A 21,717-nucleotide genomic window follows, 5' to 3' on the forward strand; every position below is an offset into this window, starting at 1 on the left:
GGCAATCTTAACTTTGGGGGGAGAGGGTTTGAGAGTGTGAGGAGAGAGGCTGGTGCCCTTAGGAGATGGGGACACAAATGCTAAAATCCACTAAGGCAAGGTCAAAGGCTTGCATTACAGAAGGAAATGCGGGCTGTGGTCAGGGCAGGACACATGCCCGTCCTACATGTAAAACACATGCATACGCTCAGGTTGCATTTTGTCTTCCTGAATGGAAATTTCTCCAATGCCTTACCAAGCAGGCCTTCTATAGCTACTTGGTAATAACCTAAAAGATGTTATTCTAGCCCAGACGTTATCAATCAGTGGGGTTGATCTGCCCCATAAGGGACAATTGGCAATGTCTGAAGAGATTTTTGGTTGTCATAACCAAAACTACTACTAACGTCTAATGGTGGGGGGCTAGGATCATCCTTTAATACATACGAAGCCGTTTGTGACAAGATCCCAAAATGTTACAATGCTAAGGCTAAGAACTCCGTTCAGTCACCACATAAATTCCTGCCATGACAAAGAATTCAAAGAAGCTTATTCTTTTATCAGTCATTTTTCACTAGAGATTATCTCAAGGTAAAATCTACTTCCCTGTATTTTCTGCCTTTGATCTTACTTTTGTTTTCTGGTCACTTCTATTCTCCATAATATATAAAAAATTATCAATATTGGTTCTTATACATGTATTATTTAATCCATACAGACACCTATCAGGACAAGGAATTACTTTTAGAAATTTAATGGATGAGAAAACAGGTTTGCAAAGGGTAAATGATTTGATTATCAATCCACTAAGGTTAGAACTAGGACTTGAAATTAGAACCAACTCTCATGACCACTATTTCATACTTCATTTCTAAAATCATTTATTGCCTCTTCTTGAATTAGTAAGGCTCCTGGGGAATTTTTTCCAATAATTTAAAAAAAACATCCAAAGCAATATAAAAAATACACAGAGGATTAATAACAGGAAGCAACAATCTATTGTCCTAGTCTCACTTCCCAAGGATAGCACTTACAAAAATGTATTTACATTTTTGGTTCTTAAAGATTATTTCTACATTGGCTGCTTACACATTTTAAATATTTACATAATTATATCTATTCTTTACCTGTCATGAGAAAGCATTTAACTTACCCATCATCCCCAGAATCCCCAAATTGTCCTTCCATTCTCTTAACATAATAACATCATTAGGCTTCAAGCATTCTAACTTCAACCAACATATATAAATTTCTGTTCCAACAATTACGAACAACATTTCTTGATGTTCTCCTTCATAAATTAAATGGTATTTCTTTATTAACTTAATAGTAAATGATTAAGTTAATTCATCCTAAATATACTCTTTTGAAAAAAATAAAACTAAATTTCTTTTAAGACTCAGCACAACTTTATTTAATCAATATCGGCATTACAACAATAAAACTGTTGTGAGGCAGCAATTTTAATGGAATACAAATGTCCTAAATTTTTATCCTAGCAAACAAAGGATGGTTTTTTAAGTCTTTCAAAAAGGTTCTGGGAGTGGACTTGGCATTTCCATGGTAGCAACGAGGCTGTCTTATCACACAGACTCATCACACACCTTTATGTAAGAACGCTCACCTGCTGCTGGCCCTGTAACCGCTGCTGGAGCTGAAGACGGAGTTGGTTGGGTGCAGCAGGAGGTCTGCTTAGAGTTTGTCTGGGCTGCATGCCCATGCCAGGTGAAAAAGCGCCTCGGGGCGGTGGTACTTGAACAGGCATAGTCCCCAGTGAAGGTTTTTGTCTGACCATACCCTGGAAAGGGCTAGAGAGATTGGCAGTGGGTGAAGGAGAAGAATAAGGCTGGGAATAAAGGTTGGGTCTTTCTTCCATCATCAAAGGTGGTGTTGCTTGTTGTGGAGGAAATCTTTCTGATAATACATCTAATCCACCTCCCTGTTAGAAAATAAGCCAGAACATTTTACAAGTAAATTCCTACTCATAAGGAATATATTTCTCTACATAATTTTAGATCTGAGAACATATTATCTCTAGAAAGTTTCATTATAACAAAGTCATGCTGAATTCCTGACGCCTTCCAGAAGTTTGCTATCTAAAGGAATCACTTACAAAAGTTATTTTTGAAATGAATTAAGAGATTAACTGAGATATTTTAAATCTCAGTAAAGAGAGAAAAACAAGGTTAAAATAAAGGCCCTAAGGCAATAAAATGAAGCTCCAATATCTGAAAAGAACTTCATTATAAAGCCTGATAACCAACAAAAGTTACCAGAAGTAGATTCCTAAATAAGGACTCACTTAGGTACTCTTTTCTATCTCAAAAAAACAAAAAACAAAACAAAACAAAAAAACCAAACACCAAAAAACCAAAAAACTATGCTTTTAACCTTATTTGAAGATATTTTAATAGGTGACTTAACAGAATGTCAGTTTTGGTTTTCCAATTTTTAACTAATACTTACTGTAAGAAATATAACTTGTGACCTTTTGTACATGTAATGAAAAAGAAAGTATCGTGAAACATAACTTCCCCTTTTTATGGACTATGTATTGTGACACTTTGTATTCTATGCGATTGTTTTCCATCAACAAAATGTTGGTCATGATGCATTACATTCCTATTACTATGCCACACTTTGAAAAATACTAACTTAGAAGATGGAAAATCATGGGAAAGATGGGTTGATAACTAGAATGAATGAAGGACAAATTAAGTCTTAAGTATTGATACAAATATGGATTCTATTCCAAGAGGGCTTCTAAAACTTTTCCATAGTGAAAGGTTCAGACTTTCTGATTCCAGCTATTTACTTTTTGTTAAAAAAAAATCAATCATTTATACTATATTTCAGTAACTTTCACAAGGGTAAATTTATAAAACAGCATAGACACAGTAAGAACAACACTGAAAAATTTTGTTTGAAAGCCTCATTGAAAGCTACATCACTGAAACAAATACCAACTTCAGTAAATACCTGAACAAGTTTGTCAATTCCCAGAGCTCTGTCTAGTTCAGCGAGCTCAGTTTCATCTTTGCCACTGAGGAAGGATACTAGCTGTTCAAGAAGAGCCTTCTCATCATTTCTTCCTTCTACTGTTGTTGGTGGACAGAGAAGCTCATCTAATTGTGAACTAATACACTGGCTGAAGAATCAGAACATAAGAAAGTTTAGGTTGATACATAAAAATTATTCAGTTTTAATAATGTAAACACACATATATGCAAGTCCAGTTCCAGAAAATTCTGTTGAGGCACTTTTCAACCAATTCTTTTTTTTTTTTTAAAGATCCATTTATTTATTCATAGAGAACTGGGGTACAGCAGGCCAGAGATATGGAGGGCAAGAGGATTCACCAGAGATAGAGTGGGGGAGCAGAACAGGCAGATCTACGAAGTACACTGTTGAGGGGAGCAGCGGGTGGGTCAGGAGAAGTCTGCCTCGCCATGTGAGTCACCTCTGGGACAAGTGGGGATCGAACTCATGCAGAAGTGGCTTTAGCTTCTTAGTGCAGTGCTTTAACCCGCTGTGCCACCAGGGAGGGCCTTCAACCAATTCTTATTAATTAAATATTCTGTACTTAATGTGAAGAAATTTTATGACATTTAATGTATACCTTAAATATATTTTTTATCTGATCAATCATTGAACTCTGTCTCACAGTCTTCATATTAGCTTATAGAAATAGACAAAATAATAATCCAAACATATTTAAGAAAGGGAAAAGGTGTGTGAACCTAAACCTCTAAATCATGTATTATGTTCTAAACCACTATTCAACTCAAAAAAGATAATACAATAAAAAAGTTCTGCTAACATTCATCTACTTATTTAGATACAAGAAAAAAAAAAGATAAAAGCAAAGAACAAAAAAATCAAATACTTAGGAAAATATCACTTAGCCTATATTCATATTTATTTTACTTATTCTGTAGATGCCATTAATGAAAACTGAACAATAATCATAATAGTATACATTGTATTAACTATCATGGATAATCAAATCATACTGATAAAAAGACAAAATTGCCATATGCAAAAGCAACTGAACTAGAAAAATGAAACATGCTCCGTGTTGTACAAGACAAATGATTCACTGATTACCTACAGGAATCACATATTCCATCCAAACTCACACCAACTGATACACATAAAATGTAGGATTATATAGAAACAGTATAACTGCTACTATTATAATACTGTATAAATTCTTCTTTGGGGAGGTAAATTTAATAGCTAAATTAGTTAAGGTTCTAGCCATATTCTACTGTATATGCGTCCCTCTGTTATGTATGAGCTGTACTATGTGCTACAGAATAGAATTACCTGGATGGAGTCAGAAATTACTTTCTAATCAAGTTGGGACAATGACTAGATGCAGAAAGCACTTTCTTCCTTATTCTCTCTTGCTTTTAAATAGAGAAAAACTGGACAAAACAGTTATATAACTGAAAGCTTAAGAGCCATATTACTTTGTACTGAGGTCAAATCAGCTATAGTTCCCAGGAATTTTTACGGTAATCAATCAAACTAAGGTAAGAGATGAAATATAAAATAACAGTGGTGCATGCTATAAATTTCTTAGTAATTACAATACACTGTAATTAACAATGTACACTAGCTTGGTAGTTGTGCAATCAGTAAATCTGCTTAACTTGTTGCCCATTCCATTCCTTTTTTTTTTTTTTTTCCCATTCGACATTTACTTCCATTAATCTCACAAATACCAATGAATGTAGACTGTACTCCAATTTGGGAAAAGTAGTTTTGTTATAGAAGTAGGCATCTGGTATCTTATAAAATACAAAATGTATTACTCACTCTTCTGGTTTACTCTGGTTTACAGCTGTCACTGCATTATTTGCCCATGGGATCTGATCACCGGTTCCTGTTTGTCCAAACTGGTTATCTATTGCTTCCAATTCCAGCTCAGGTAATCCTGATTGAAGAAGAAAGTGTAAGAAAACCAGTATCAAAATGGAAGACAAAATAACAGTGTTTTTCGAAAGTAATATATTGTAGAATGAGACTTCCTCTACAACACAGTACCTCAATAAGTAATTTATTCAGAAATTTAAACTATCTAGAATGTAGCTACATAGCAACAAGTAGATGAGAATATGAGACGAGTTTTTTGAGTCAGAGAAAATCTGAAGCTAAAATATCTGCACACAAATTATATGAGTTAATGTTAGGAGAGTCACTCAGAATTTTGTCAGAAATTGTTTTAAAGATAATGATAATAATTTTGGGTTAACTGCTTTTTCTAGTCTGCAGCATGTTAGAATATACTATAAAGTAGGAAAATTATTATCATGAGATGAGAGTTGCAAGCAAAAGGTAAAACATATGCTATATAAAAGGCAGGAATAGAAACTGGGCATAGCAGACTGGGAGTATTTTTAGTGAACAGACCAGCAATTCTAATCAGAATACATATTTCAGATATGCTATATTTCAGATATACTCTCCTATGCAGTAAATTATCTCCATATTGGATTATGCATTACAGCTTTGTAAGAGTAAATGGCGCCTGTCAATAGGCAAAACACCTTCAACACAACCTCAAAAACAGGAAAACAGAGTGGATTTTTTTAAGTACTGAAAATGTTTTATGCAAAACTCTTATTTTTAGAAATGCATTGTATTTTTTTTATAACAGTTTATTTTTACATCTTTTTGTACATTTTTTTTCCATCTCAATTGTAATCTCCGCAGGTTTCCCATCACCAAGTCACCCGTGTGCCATCACCATAATCCCATGCACTTCCCTCCCCAACCTGATCCCATTCCTCACTCCACCCTCACAAAATGTCTCTGGTATATGGCTGTTCATTATTCTTATTTTCTCACCTGGTCCATTATACTCCTGCTATGAGTGAAACCATCCGGTATTTTTCTTTCTCTTTCTGGCTTATCTCACTAAGCATGATGAAATGCACTGTACTTTTAACATGTAAGTTAATAAAATAAAAGTAGTCATCTTGGACTATGTATGTTCAGAGAATATAAAAACCACCTCTAGGGAGTCATTCACTTACTCCAATGATATTGTCAGTGTCCAAATACTTTTGAAAATCTTGAACAATCTTAATTAAAACAGTCTACAAATGAGCACCTGTATTTTACTCTTCCCCTAAAAATATCACTGAAATAACAAAAGCAACTAAGAGGGAAAAACAAGTTTACAGCTAAAAGCAAAGGCAAAAGAACAATGGCGGATGACTAGAGCAATGAAAACTTTCTGAAAAAAACTTGGAAACAAACTGATGGCAAATCTTCAACTACATTAAAAAACTTACAAGACAAAAGATTTTCCAGAAAGAGGAATTTTCCCGGAGAATACCAGACAGCTCCAAGCTCAGAGGTCCTTCAGATGGGTAAAGAAATTGGCCCTAGCAACGGCTATGAAGCTGACCAGTGCTGCCAGAGCCTGCCAGATAGCAACTGCTGCTGGCACCTGCCCGTTGGGTACACTGGTGACTGCACAGCTCACAGCGGGAGCTCCATCATGGGACCTCCCAGAGACACAAGGGATTTCCCCCTCACCAACCCCACTTCCTGCACAGCAACTGAGAAACAGGACCTCTACAATCAGAACCTACATTCATGGCTGGAGCAAAAGGGAGTCTCACTTTTAGCTCAAGAAACATTCTAGTTATCAACACTTTTCAGTCTGTGTCTTTTTCAGCATCTGTGAGCCAAAACTTGCCAAAACAATCAAGAAAAATCAACAGCAGGAAGGAGAGAAAGCAAATTTAATGAAGGAATGTTAAAGAAAAAAAGATTAGTAACAAAATGGTTGAGCCGCAAAGTATAATAAATTTATCATCATATAGATTAAAAATTTTATACTTTTTTCATAAAGGTAACAGTCTTCTATGAGAAAGAAAAATAATTTATAGAAATTAAAAACACGATAGCTCTGATTAAAAGAACTCAATAGATGGAAATGGTTGAGGACTGAGCTTTGATTTGGAAAATTTGGCCCAGCGAGTTTCTCAGAGTACAGTGCAAAAGGGCAAGGAAAAGGAAAGTCTGAAAGATAAGTACCAAGGTAGATAATTCCAGAAGTTCTAATTGGTGTATCTCAGGTGATGAAATATAATGATAATTAAACTGTCTTCTGTGAGATAGTTGCACTTGACACAGTTCAGCTCAAGGTTAAAGACTAAAAAGTAAGGAAAGATGCTTGATTTTCTTAGTGGGGCCAAAGGTTAAGATGCAGAAATAGCCCTCAGCAATGGCCTTGCTCCTCTGAAAGGCACAGAGGTAAAGAGGGAGAAGATTAGAATGGTTTTCCTCTTCCCTTTCATATGATCACATTTTTGTCCCATCTTCTCTTCTTCCTTGCTCTTTCTTAAATCCTTTATTCTCTTTCCCAACTTGTTTCCTTAGCCTTATGCCTTTTTTTTTTTTAAGATTTATTTATTTATGCATACAGAACAGGGGTATAGGCCAGAGAGGTCCAGAGGGGTGAGAGGATTCACCAGAGACAGAGTGGGGAGCACAGCAGGTTGGGAGAGGCCTGCCACACCATGTGGGAATGGAAATCATGCTAACGTGGCTTTAGCTTCTTAGTGCTGTGCTTTACCTGCTGTGCCACCAGAGAGGGCCACATTACAAGCCTTTTACTCCTGACCCCCTTTGGCTTGACCAGTGCAATGACTGGTTCTCCCATGCTCCCCTCAACTTCAATCCTTTTCCTTCTATGCTGCTGGCTTTTGCCAACACTTCAGTACATGTTTTAAAAGATTCTGGCCTATTTACATATTTTTATATGCAGAACTGTATCTAGGGGAAGGGATTTCAAGAGAAAAAAAAAAGTTATCTGCACCAAGATAGACAAAAGTGGCAAATCACTCTACTTCCACAGACTTCTGGAGTTGAAAGACACTATCGATTTTTATTAACTTATTTTTTAAATCAAATTAACACATTTACATAATTTAAAAATCAGAACCAACAGGTCCATTAAAAATGAAAGTAATTTCTGGCTTTAAGCCTTCCGATCTTTTGGTGACTTCCCTTTCAAAAGAAGCAACCATTCTCAAGTTGTGTAGTTGCTAGACTCTCTCAGTTTCAATTAAAAAGATTTTCAAAGTCATTTCATGTAATTCTTATTTTGCAGATAGGATAAAGTTCAGAAAAGCCATTTGCATGAAGGAACACTTACTAAGTAGGGAATGTGAAACCTGACCCTAGCTCCTGCTGTCATTTTATTTTCTGGCCATCTGAAATACTGCTTCCAAAACTGTCAGAGATGACTTGAGATTCTTCTTTCTAGATGCCTGGAAATCTTGGTCAACTTTTGATAAGTATATCACTGCAGCTAAGAGCTGCAGTAAGACTGAAATGAATCACTCTACATTTGATCTCATCGGAAGGGTAACAGGATTTAGGTCAGGAACCCAGGCAGATTTTGAAAATAAGCTGAACAGTTTCCTTAAGTTTCAGGATAATACAATGGAATTATAAACATTTTTTTTAACTTCAAAATTTGATGGGTGACAAAAATTTGACAGCTTTCTCTTCATGAAGTTGAAGTACACTATCAAGATCTTTCTGAATTAGGAAAATGCTAATCTGGGCTAGAACAGTGGAGATCTATTTCAACATAATTGTTTCCTTCTCCTAAATAATACTTAATGGAAAACTCATTCTGTGGCGCAACATGTATTGCTTGAGAATTTCATAATTAAGAAAATTTAGTAAATTCTGTGTTAAAGAAAACTAAACTGGTTTCTTTTACAAAGTCTTCTTAAAATCTTTAATATGAACTGAGGTACTTTAATAGGGGAATTCTGTGCCAGTTAGCATTTGCCAGTGTATTTTAGTACAAAGTCCTTTTTATGCGACTCAAAAGACTAGTGTTCGAGGGAGACGCTTTGGGGAACATAATCGGACCCAATGTTATATTTTTTAAATCCTGCTGTGGAAGGTTTTGGTTATGACCCAATATCATGCTCTTCTTAACCTTAACTGCATGCCTTAGAGTTAATTACAAAATGTAGAGATTACGCTACACTTTAAAACACACACATGAAGAATGAAGTTCAAGTCTAAATATAACTGCGTATTACTCAGAATGGCATTAAAACAAAAGTCCAATCTTAACAAAGGTCTGTGCAATAATGGTGAAAACAAAGCGCCAATCCACATTTCCATTAAACATTTAAAGTGTGCCTTCAACACATACGATTCAGCCTGGAAGTGGGTCTGGCAGTGGTGGGCTGAAGAGAAGCTGGCAGGATCTCCGATTTGATGGTCACGCCGGGGACCGCCCCATCCATCCTGTCTGTTTCACACAAGCCTGGCAGCTGTGCTGCCTTCTCCAGTGTGGGCAGTAACTGATCAAACTGGTCAAGGTCAGCTGCAAACTAAGAAAGGAAACAAACATTAGAAGAAATATAGTCTATACTTTCATCAGAAACAATGTAGAAATAAAAGTTGTTCTTTTAAACTCTATGCATTAAATGTAATTCTGAGATAATGAAGAAAAAAATTATTAGAAAGATCAGGGCCTCACTGATCAAATTATATTACTAGAAAACAATTTGGATGTTTATAATATTAATATACTAAAGGATCCGAGATAACATACACATAGTATTTATATTTCAGTATAACATTTATGCCTTAGAAGAATCTGGATTAGAAAAATGTGTCAAGAGTACAATGTTATGTTGACAGCACCATGAATGGTTTCTTGGGCCATATTTTTTCAAAAATTTCTAAAACGATTTTTATGATGTAATGAAAAATAAATTTACATTAACAGAACTTATTTTATAATTTAGCAAAATTTGAGAAACTGTTTTGTAAACAGTATTATCAGTTTCAAGGTTTCCAGAGCAGTACTTCCTACTTGCAGATATAAGAAACAGATCTAGAAGATAGTCCCCACATCAGCTGAAGGTTATGCACAGCTGAAAACTGACCTGTATTTTATAGTATTATCTGATGATGGTTACTTTAAGATAATTCATCAACAAAAAACTTTTGTTTGGCCTTTATTATTCAGTTAAAATTTTTTTTTATGGATTGTATCAGTAGCTTTATTTCTGTATCTACATATTTTGAGGTCTGGCTTCGTCACATTTCTGAAATTTAGGCATCTGATAACATGAAGCAGTGGTCATGTTGATTCACTGCTGAACAGTATGCCACTGTATGAATGGGATACACGCAGTCATTGTATGTTTGTAACAATATGTTTATCCATCAAGCTGAGATGGATTGCAGGTGGTGCCAGTTTTTGCTAGTATAAAAAATATTACTCTGAACATGTCTTTTGTTATGCATGTGAAAAAAAAACACTAACCATATAAGAAAAAAATTGGGCTATATTAAAATGACAAACTTCACTTTATCAAAAGTACCATTAAGAGAAATAAAAGGCAAGCCACAGCATAGAGACGAGACCTGAAATATATAAACAATAAAGGTCTCATAATTAAAACACATAACTATTCTTAAAAAGTCAAAAAGGAGAGACCATATTAGAAAAATGGGCATGACACTTGTTTAGGCAATTCATAAAAGAAGACCAATAAACATTTATCATGGAAATACAAATAAAACTATGACATACCACTACACAAAACGCCTAGAATTTAAAAGATTGACAATAACAAATATTAGCAAGGACATGGAACAACTAGGAGGAATTCTCATACACTAGGAAAATTGGCTTTATCTACTAAAAATGAACAGACACATCTTCTGACTCTGCAATTCCACTCTTTTATATAAACTCAGCAGAAATACCTGTAGATGTGCAACAAAAAGAGATTATAGGACTGTACACATGGCTATATTTCTTGAAGCTACTACTTTTAAAGGGTAACAGTTTAATATGATTACTATTGCATTGTATTGAAAAACTATTGTTTTTCAGCTTAAAAACACATTATTAGTTTAGTTGTACCAAGAAGCACAAGAGACAGTCTTCTCTGCAAAAAGCACACATGTGAGGAACTAAGCCAAACAGTGTTTAGTATATAGAGTATCTAGAGACAATACAAAGCACCATGAGAGTGGGAGCAAGGAAATGTCTAAGTAGGGCTACTGGGGAAGGCTTTACAGAGATGGTGTCTGAATTGGTTTGTGAAGGATGAGTAGAAGTTCAGCAGACAGAGAAAGGAGAACAAGGCAGACGATGCTTAGAAGAAACATGACTTATCCCAGGAATGGCAAGGACTTCCATGAGCCTAGAATGCAGTATGCCTGAGGGAAAAGAGAGATTTTTGTGAGAAGTCAGAAAGTAAGGCTGGCTCAAGCAACTGAGGGCCCATGCACACTCAGTGTGGTCCATGTTTCACAATGGAGTCGTTCTGATCAACTGCTTTGTAAATGAATTTTCAGCTATTTCATGAATGTCTATACTTTATACAAATAATTATTTGTAAGTTCCTAGAAGGGAGAGAGATTTTCTGTGTTGCTTAAATTCTTTCAGAATTCACAAGTTATTTATTCAATAAGTGAAACTATCAATTTTACACCTACCCCAAACCATTCCTCATCTTCCATAAAAAAGCAAAGAACCTAAACCTAGAGTTCCTAGTTCATATGAATTTATGCATAGGTTTCTCTATACTTATTTCTGTTTAGGGTGCATTTATATATCGTTCTAGCTAGAATATCCAGGCCCTGTTCTCTGACAGGACTGAGGGTTGTCATCATCACAAAATAAGTAAACAACCTTAAAAAATGGCTTCAAAGGAAATTAAATAGCAGAGCAAGACAAACTTGGCAGTCTTGCCTACTCCTTGACATTTCTCTCCCTTTTCATCTAATCAGCCACCCCCCAAATCTGTTACACACCAGAGTTCTCTAAGAAGTTTCTCTGAGATTCAGATCCCTGGGTCCTATTCTCAGAGAACTGGACTCAACAGTTGGTAAGGTTGGGAGGAGGGAGCAGGAAAGGTATCATTTTTAAATCTCCAAACAGGCAAACTCAGATTTTCTAGAAAGAAAGAAATTATCTGCTTTCACAGAACGCCGCATTAGTATTGTAGCCCTCTAAAATCCTAAAGAGAAGTGTTGCAGGCATCCAGTGATTTTTCTATCATCAATACTAACCTTTAAATATATGTCCAATGGGTAACACAAAACTTAGCCTGAATCCAAATCTGGTCTATAGTTGGAGTAAAATTAAAGTAACTAGATATGTTCATTCTGTGAAGTAAGGAATCACCCACCTGGCTCTGGGACTCCAATTTAATTTCCTCAGAAGCAGGTTTGGTCAATGGAGTTGGGTTTGTATTACAAGGATCCATCTGTTCTTTCTTTTCCACTTTCACCTTAACATCATCCAGGCTCAGATTGGGGGTTGATCTTAAATCTTTCTCATCTTTATCTAAAAGGTAGCGCAGGAGCTGATGGTCTTTTGATTCTTTTTTCTTTGAAGCATCCAGTTCTAGTTTTATACTGGAGTTCCCCTGCACCTGTCCAGTCAGGGATACAGAAGTAGATGCACTGTCCTTTTTATCAGCCTCCACGGACAAAGTGGTGATATCCGAGGGGCTGCCCTCCTGTAAGAGCCGGTGCAGGATTTTGTGCCGCTCTGTCAGTGAGCTATGAGACGAGGGGCAAGAGCTGCCTGAAGAATTAGCAGAAGCAGAGCTGGAAGTGCCTGTGCAGGAAAGCACCTCTTTGCAACTTGTGTCTATCTCAGCATGGCGTAACTGCTGTTCTGCAGTCGTTGTCAAAAGCTGCACGAGTTTGTGACTGGTTTGAGCGTATTTACTGTCTCCATCTGAGAGTCTGTCACTGTTATGCAGAAGTCCAGAATCCAGAGGTTTGCCATCACTTGAGCTGTTGTCAGACTGAATCATTTCATTTAAGATGGATGTGATCTCTTTGTTATCTTTGGACTCAGCTTTCGCTGGCTGCACATTTAATCTGCTAGGTGAGTTCTGCGAGCTCATCTGCCTGAGGACTGGAGAGCCAGAAGAGAAGCCAACGGAATTACTGGGTCCTTCGTTCATACTCTGTAAAGATGTTACTGGGATGTTTGGATAAGATCGGTTACTGTTATTACAGGCAGTACTTGTCATGCCAACGGGGGAGCTTAATGTGGGAATATTAGGAGGAAATGAATTATTTGGCATCCTGGGCCTTGTTGCCAATCCAGAACTAACTTGTCGTCTTGGAGACATGAACTGTGCGAGGGATATTCCTGTACCTTCCATAGGAGAATTATTGAGGTTTAAGGAGGAATTAGTGCTCTGGGAACTGGTCTGTCCCTGGTTTAAGGCAACACTGGCTACAATCTGATTTCCAGGTGAACATCCAAAATTCCCTTGGCTGTTGCTAGAATTATTCTGACTGCTGCTATGCAGGTCTGAGCTCTGCTGGCGGTTGACCCTGGGGGAGACCATGTTGCTGTTGGATGGCGGCAATGTGGATGGACGGGCCACACCATGAGCTGGGGAGATGCCAGGATTGATGGGAGGGTTTACTCGGGGGATTGACATTCCAGAATTAGTGTCATCTTGAGGAGAAAGCCCACTGTGTTCCCTGGGAAGAGGGGGAGGAGAGAAACATTACTATTGAAACATCGTCATTGGCCTCCATTAAAATGTTTTTATGCTATATATTACAATATGAAACCATTAACCTCACTGACTGTGTAAGCTGTCAAGTAAAGACCTTCTGTATCTCTTTAAGGAAAAAGAGTAGACTTAATACTACTGTGAAATATTAGTGCCACTTAGTAGAAAGTAGTGCTAATGGTCTCGTATATAAGAAATAAAGCTTTCTTGGTCTTGGGAAAAATCCAGTACATCTCTTTTAAACTTCAAAATTTATACAGATAAATTATACAGATAAACACTACGATAATACTTTGGTTAAAAAAAAAAACTTCCTGCACTTCTGTTTACAAATTACTTATTCATGACTCCCTTGTTATAGCTTTTAAGTATTTCAACTCCAAGAGGAAGACTGGGTAAGGAAAATACTGTGTCACTGATGTAAAAATCAAAAAGGGTGAGATGCAGATACAGCAGATGTTTTGAAAGAGAAATCACAATATGAAAAAAAAGAACTGTGCTAATTCCACTCACAAGCATAAATTAACTAAAATTAGAAAAAGCCAGCATACTGAATTCAGATTTTCATCGAGTTCTTTACTCAAATCCATAATTATGACAAAAGATTTGTGACTGGTATTACCATGTTCCAATAAGCAAATATATCAGATGAGGAAAAGATGAAGTGAGAGGAAATGTCTTTGTTTTTGTTTAATGCTATATTTTAATAGTTGTAAATGTAGGGTTTTTGAATAATTCATAGGATAAAAGAATGGTTCTATGAATTTACCATATATGCCAGTGTAAAGCATGTAGAGAGAAGAAATTAGAGGCAATGATAGGCAATGACATTCAAAAATCTCAAGTTGATAGCTTCATGAATTAGTTTGAAAAACTGTCAACTTGAATTCAGGAGCCATTGAGTTTATCCTAATGAAAATAAAGCATTTTTAAAAATAAAAAAAAATGACAATGTTAAACTTTGAAATCTTTTGTAAAACCATAAGGTCATCTGTAGAAAGTCATAAATTTTTAGCCACCTTTTTGGTTTTACCCCTGAGACACACATTAGCAGCCTCACTTTTCCTAATTCCTTCTCCGAACAATAAAGCTATTGTTAGGCGATAAAACTATAAATCCCAGTATGTATCTACTGATTATATTCTCATCACACTAGTTTAACACCTAATTTGGAATGTTTGTTTTCTATCAAGAGCATAAAAAGTTTTCTCTGAGTTATGTGAACTGATTTATTTCATAGGAAGCTCTCCAGATAAGAAGTACCTGTCGATGATATGAATTCCCATGATGAAAGGCTGCATGTCTGGACTTTGAGGGTAGCAAAGTTTACACTTGGTGTGGGCGCTAAGCATTGTCCCATCATTCAATATGAATCTATAGGAGGGGCTGGAGGCAGTGCCACGAGTCATCACTGTGTCAAACAAAAGAGAAACCTAGTTAAAATTCGTACACTTGTACTTTGGGCAAAGGAGAGTTACCAAACCTTATTTCTACCTAGAACCTCCTTGAAATCCCTCCCTCCCCCAGCTGCCTGCTCAGATCCAAAATAAAGAATAATTCAGACAAAGCAGATACATGAAGGGGAAACTTTATTTTATTGAAATATATTACCTGGTGACAAGTTTTAATTTAATCCTATTAGAATGGGTGCCTCCTCACATTAAGTTATGCTTGTGAAGAAACTCCACATTAGGGGGGATAAATCAACCTTAATATTTACCTACAATGGGGCAGTTCTTCAAATTTATCAAGTGTACATTAAAAATGCAAGGAGATAATCTTCTTCACTCTCACTTTCAGTGTTTATCTCTTAACAAGTATTTTTTTCTGCTGGCTGATTTTTTATTAATGAATACCATAAAACTTACCCTCTATGCTTTGATTATTTGCAGAGTTGCTTAATCAGAACTCAGATTTATCACTCAGGAATGTTAACCATTGTGGGCCCATTTAACAAATTATTATATTTATATATATTTGTATTATCTTTGGTGTTTGAATGTAGTTTAGAAAGCAAATTAAGATAAAGCCAGTGACTATTAATACAAGGAACAAAAGTTAAAATGAGGAGTCAAGTCACTATATAAACAAGATAACTTACTTTTGTTGTACAGCTTTAACAGTAGACAAAATTCTAAGCAAACTGGTATTCACTAAATATGTAAACGCTATACCAGACTACTAAGAATTGATGATTTAGTAATAATATCCTCTTTTAAGAAATGTTTACTATAAAATCAGCTATGCCCAAGTTAAAAATCATGTGTACTGAAAGAAACATAAGAATTAACTATCCTAAATGACTATTACAATTTAGCCTGCAATATACATTTTAGTGCTATTTTTCAAAGACATTTCAGAAAGGGCTTCAATTACACTTTACAGAGATGTGAAAGAGATTAAAATGATCAATTAACAATTCTGAAGGTAACTAAATTACTATTCTAGTGTCCTGGCTAGTGTAAACTGAGAGGGTATAATCTGCTGTTCATCTATACATCACAAAGACCCACCCATGTAAACAAGTTAGGATATAAACCTCATTGGGAGGATTAAGATTTATGTCCAATCAACCACATTCATTATCCCTCAAGCAATTTAAGCCAAATCACTGGCATTTTTACTAAAACGTGGAAAAATTTAGCATCGAGTCAAAAAACAAATGATGAAAAAGAGTCCTTAATGGAAACCAGCAATTTTCCTGTAAATATATAAGAAAATGTATCCTATGGCAAAATCTTTGTAAAAATCTGAAAATTTCTCACTTTTAACAATATATTTTGGAAATACATTTTGGAAAATAAAACTGCAACAAAAAAGTGGCATTTTAAAATAAACTATTACCCTGGGTAAATCATGACATAATGATGATAAAGCTACATATATGTAAGACACAACAGAGTTCATGTGATTTTACTTAGGCAAGTTTGTCTATTTCTTCATCATTATTTCTCATTCTTTAGAACCTCCTATTGTGCTGGAAAACAATCAGTGTTCCTTTACAATAACTGCCACTCACTTCACTCATGCTCAATAAAATTTAAAACTTGGTTCCTCAATCACACTAGCAGTAATTCAAATACTCAAAAGCGCCAAAAGACTAGTGGCTACTCTGCTGACAGCAAAGCTCTATACCATCTAATTTCAACTTGCGTTTCTAATCTCATTTGTCATTAATTCCTAAACACATCTTTTATAACTCTTGGAACAGGATGTAATTAACAGTTTACACATTTATTTTTCATCTTTAGAGTAAACATAAGGACTAGTCTGTGTTCCTTTCTTGTTTCCAACTCTATACGTGCATGATTATTTGGCATAAGAAATCATCTAGCAAGTACTGTTAGTTAATCCTCAATTTGAGTCTCATCTAAGTAGGTTAGCTTTTACTGTGACAAACTGCTATACCTTTAGAGGACAAATTTTAATTTTTAGCTTTGTTCTCAAATGTCTATATTATATCTCAGTTTATAACTTTACTCTTGTATGATTCTAGACTTACTTTATAAGTAGAAATTAATGGAGAGAAATATCTTGCTTTATTGAAAAGGACTCAAAACTCAGGCTAGCATTGAAATCAAGATATTTCATGTGGGTTGCAGAACTAGTCCTTTGGTAAATATGCTGCTTTAACTTGTAGGACTATATCTAAATTAGTAATAAGTCCAAAATTGGGGAACTCCTATTACTTAGCACATCATAATTCACATATTCTTTGGAAGGAAAAAAATGCAGTATTAAATATATAAAAAAAGTCCAATTAACTAGAATCTAATTAAGACTATCTACCTAACCCAAATCATTGGAGAAGTGAATAAGAAGGTACGTAGCTCAACAAAAGAATAAAAGCCTAGGAGTCACTCTTGCTTGAACACCGACTTTGTCATTTATAAGTTTATTTATAAGGATTGAGTGCAGATTAACCTTAGCCCATCATCATTAAAATGGAGCCAGTAATAATGTAGATGATATCTACCAGGAGATACCTTGTATATAGCAGATACTGAAAGAACAATTCATGGAAAAACAAACAAAAAGCACAGACAACAAGCAACTTTCAAAGTCACACATACTCAGATACAAATTCATTCAATCCCAGACACCATTTCTAACAGTAACTTCAACCTTGTAGCTAACCACTCACATTTTAAATTCAAACATGTTTTAGTGAGCCATAATCCTTTACAGAGCTGGTTAGGTAAACATTTGCTCTGCATATCAAATTTTCCCTATAACTGGATTTCAGGGTTTAACCTGGACAAAACTATTTGGAACCTCACTTGATTGCACATCCTAGTCTTGCTTTCTGATCTGTGTTTTTTTTTTTTTTTGGTCAATTATATATCATTTTGATCCCTGACTATTGTGTCAGTTTCTAAAATTTTTAGAACACTTGGTGGGAAGGCTGTTATTGATTTGGTATCACTGGTACCCCAGAAACCATTAATAAGAACATTTAACATAATCAATTTCCTGTTCACCTATCCCTACCAACTAGACCTCAGCAGAGCTACAGAGCAAAGAACCCAAATTTTCTCTAATTGGAGTAGCTGTTAAAGCAGATACATTTGGGTTTTGGCCCCACCCAATTTGGTGCTCAGCAAACCTCAATAAGCATGCCTTACATTGTTAACTAAACAGGCATGTATAAAAAGGGTCAGAATCAATGCCGGTAGAGATTTTGTTTTCCTTTTTGGTATTTCCCTTGATAAATTCAGAAAGAACACAATTCTAAAAATTGTTATTATTAAGATATAGGAAAAAAGTACCCTTAGATGCTAGATGCTCTAAGAAAGATTTTTCGTTAGCAATAAGTAAAATTCTATTTTCTGTATCAAAGTTTCCTTAAGAAAGGAAAATAAACCACATTTTAACAAACTTTGACATAAAAAGATTTTCAGTTAACACTGTTATATGGACCATAGAGTTAACAACATTATACAAGTCTCAAAGAACATTCTGGTTAATCATTACCTATGGGTATTTATATGCTATAGCAATGCTTCCTAACTTGTTGACAGAATAAACTTCCAACTATCTCATGGCGTTTTCTTTTTTAATGAAAGTGATCTTGTTTTGTGATTTATAAAGTTAAGATAACAGAAAAATGATGACAGAAGAAGTAAAAAGAAAAGTCATTTGCAATTCTAGCAGATATAACCATGGTTAACATTTTGCTAACCTAGAATTGGATAAAGAAAGATGCAAGAGTGAGATCATACCATATATGCTGTTTTCTTAGCCTACTATTGTGTTAATTTCATAGCCTACATTTTTGTTTGTTTTCTTAGCCTACTTTTAATACAATTTAGCATGGACATTTTCAAAAACAAGAAATGATTATCTATTTTTGTCACTGATAATAGGCAAAACAACTTCTGTAAAATCCTTGTAAGCTATTTTGCTCAGTATCTGCAAAGACCACTACTCTCTCTAAGCTACTGGGTATATTACAAGAATATTCTGAGGAAAATACAACTGGGTAACAAATCAAACAGGTACCTTTGTTGTAGAACGTTCCACAAACATAAATACCTTAACCTTGTAATAGTCTTATGAATTTCCATAAATTGAGAGACTGAAGCACTTTTGAACCACATTAATTAAATACGAAACATCATTTCCTATTAATGTAGAACCTACGTTTCTGTTTTCCAAATTTCTCTGTAAGAATATATCTTAGACTACAGACTCTGATTCAATTCAGTAGTGTGGTTAGAGTCCAGAAATACCGTTGAATAAACAATTGTCCTAGATGAATCTTATCAGGGACCTTTGGGAAGCATTGTAACCTAGAATTTTCTTTAAAGGAATTGTTCTGAATAGAAAAGATCCTAGGAACCTTTTTCTAACTATATGCAACTATAATATAAACACTTCTTAGTTTAAAATATCTCTCAGGTGTTCTTGATAGCCACTTTCTGCTGATGTCTGCTGAGAACTGCTGCCTACATCCAGTTCATGGTGAATGCTCACATACAGTACAGTCTTTGGTTGAAATGCCAACACTTTTTTTGAAATGCATTTTCAAATTTGATTCTGGAAAATACTAAAACTTCCTTTAAAAGCACTCCATGAACTGTTGTTTGCCAAAAGCAGCTGAAAAACTATGTTAAGAACTAACTTAATTTCATATATGTATTAGGATTTTGTACCAGCCCTCAAAGAGTAAGTTAATGGACAAAAAAAAAGAACAGATGTAGGACAAAATTTTCATGTCTAAATATCAATCACTGTAAAGCTTTACAAACTCTCCAATTTTTGAAAAGTTCAAACAGAAGTAAGGGTACAGAAGTAGAATTTGTCTCATTCATTTCAGTCCACAAGAGGCAGCAAGGAAATGGAATCCAGAGCTCTCAGGTTTGGCAGACCCGTGGCTCCAAAGCTGGATGTCACTCTACTGTCGCTCACTTGTAAATGACAGACCAGCGACACTATTTCTTTTTAAGCTTACAAAGTTTGGAATGCTTTATTTTCATAATTCTATAGTTCAAAATATTTTATGATCCCTATGATAAATGATTATGTGGAGGTATGCTGCTTAATATCCAAATATTTGGAAATATTTGACTTTTTCACCTCATGGAGATCTCACTTTTATTGATATCTAAATTATCTCCATTGTGGTCAAACACACTCTATGTGATTTAAACCATCATAGTAGTGGTTATGTTCTATGTCAGTTTGTTGAAGGTGATAGCTAGGATCTTCCAGATCTTCTATGCATTTATTAAAATCTCCAACTGTGACTCCAGGATCTTTTCCTTAAGTTACTGACTACATTTTAACCTATCTACTTTATGGAGCATTCTAAGACACATACTTTAATACATACTTTAATCTGTAGCTCACACTCATTTATATGGAGCCTAGTTGCTTGGATGATGAGATAATAATCCAGGCCTGCTCTACCTGGTAGAAAGGTATATAAATTATAGGCAGATAAAATTAAAGCACACTCAGCAGTCAGTAGATGGTGTTTTGAGTCTCAAACTGATACATACAAAAGTCAAGTGCCAACTTAGCAGAGAGAGTCACAAAGCTTGCACCAGCAGCTGGTATTAGTTGCTTATTACAGTGGTTCCCAAGCCTGACTAAGATTGAAGACTGCCCTGGAAACTTAAAAAAAAAAAAGATTCTTAAACCTATTTGTAGAATGGTATCAGCCCAGTAAGAGGTCAAGTGGAAACCATTAGTCAATAGAAAACTGTTCCAGAAGTAACCCATTAAAATTTATATAGATGGCTTCCTGAAGGGAAAAAAAAAAAATCAAGCTACTTCCTTCATATACCATTAGGAAGTAGTTGACCTAAAATGCAATGAATGGAATATCCTTCCCATTAATATGGGAAAATATTTAAGGATGAAGGAATAATGAAAAGTGTCTTTAAAACTGTTTTTCAGGGGTCCTCCCTGGTGGCGCAGCGGGTTAAAGCAGTGCACTAAGAAGCTGAAGCCACTTTCGCATGAGTTCCATCCCCGCCTGCCCCGGAGGTGCCACATGGCGCGGCAGACCTCTCCTGACCCGCCCGCTGCTCCCCTCAGCAGTGTACTTCGTCGATCTGCCTGTTCTGCTCCCCACTCTGTCCCTGGTGAATCCTCTCACCCTCCGCATCTCTGGCCTTGTACCCCAGTTCTGTATGAATAAATCTTTAAAAAAAAATGTTTTTCAGAATAGCCCTACAAAGAGTTTCCTTCCAAAAAAACTATTTAGAGATTGGACAATCACTGACACTGGGAAAGGAATATTAGGTTACCATAATTATATGACAACACTCTAAGTACTCTGAATCACTGTGTTCTTTCTGGCCTTAATTGTCAGATTATTTTCCTTACTCTTTTTATAATACTATTAAATTCTGTAACAGTAGGAAAATATACTTGCTTTATACTTCCAGCATACTTTCTATGACACAGCAGCTATTAGTTACTAATTAATAATCTCGTGTGATGTGTTTCTTCACTTAAAGCTTTAGAGCCAGGAGATACAGGTACTGCAATAATCATGTAACATTCATGATATAGATCTCTGCATTATCCAGAAGCCCTCTGGCAGCCTTACTCTGCTGACAATGATATGTAAGAGCTAGACATCATGTCACTTCCTTTGAGGTCATCCTGGATTTTCCATATCAAAATGAAGTTTGTTCTTTGATCATGCTTCTATTATAGCCCA

At 35.5% G+C, this 21,717-nt stretch overlaps 1 protein-coding gene across 4 annotated transcripts in view; it reads right to left on the minus strand.

Annotated features, from left to right (window-relative positions):
* The window catches only part of NCOA1 (nuclear receptor coactivator 1), a 71,760-nt gene that overhangs the window by 24,673 nt on the left and 25,370 nt on the right, over positions 1 to 21,717 (minus strand). For all 4 annotated transcript variants that reach the window (XM_004686398.2, XM_004686397.2, XM_004686399.2 and 1 more), the window contains exons 8-13: positions 14,805 to 14,952; positions 12,186 to 13,506; positions 9,182 to 9,362; positions 4,804 to 4,921; positions 2,959 to 3,127; positions 1,604 to 1,918 (exon numbers count right to left, since the gene is read on the minus strand). In XM_004686398.2, coding sequence (XP_004686455.1) covers positions 1,604 to 1,918; positions 2,959 to 3,127; positions 4,804 to 4,921; positions 9,182 to 9,362; positions 12,186 to 13,506; positions 14,805 to 14,952 — 2,252 coding nt within the window. The remainder of the gene's footprint in view (positions 1 to 1,603; positions 1,919 to 2,958; positions 3,128 to 4,803; positions 4,922 to 9,181; positions 9,363 to 12,185; positions 13,507 to 14,804; positions 14,953 to 21,717) is intronic.

Source organism: Condylura cristata, unplaced genomic scaffold, assembly GCF_000260355.1.
Source record: "Condylura cristata isolate star-nosed mole 26May11 unplaced genomic scaffold, ConCri1.0 scaffold00020, whole genome shotgun sequence".
NCBI classification, from domain to species: domain Eukaryota; kingdom Metazoa; phylum Chordata; class Mammalia; order Eulipotyphla; family Talpidae; genus Condylura; species Condylura cristata.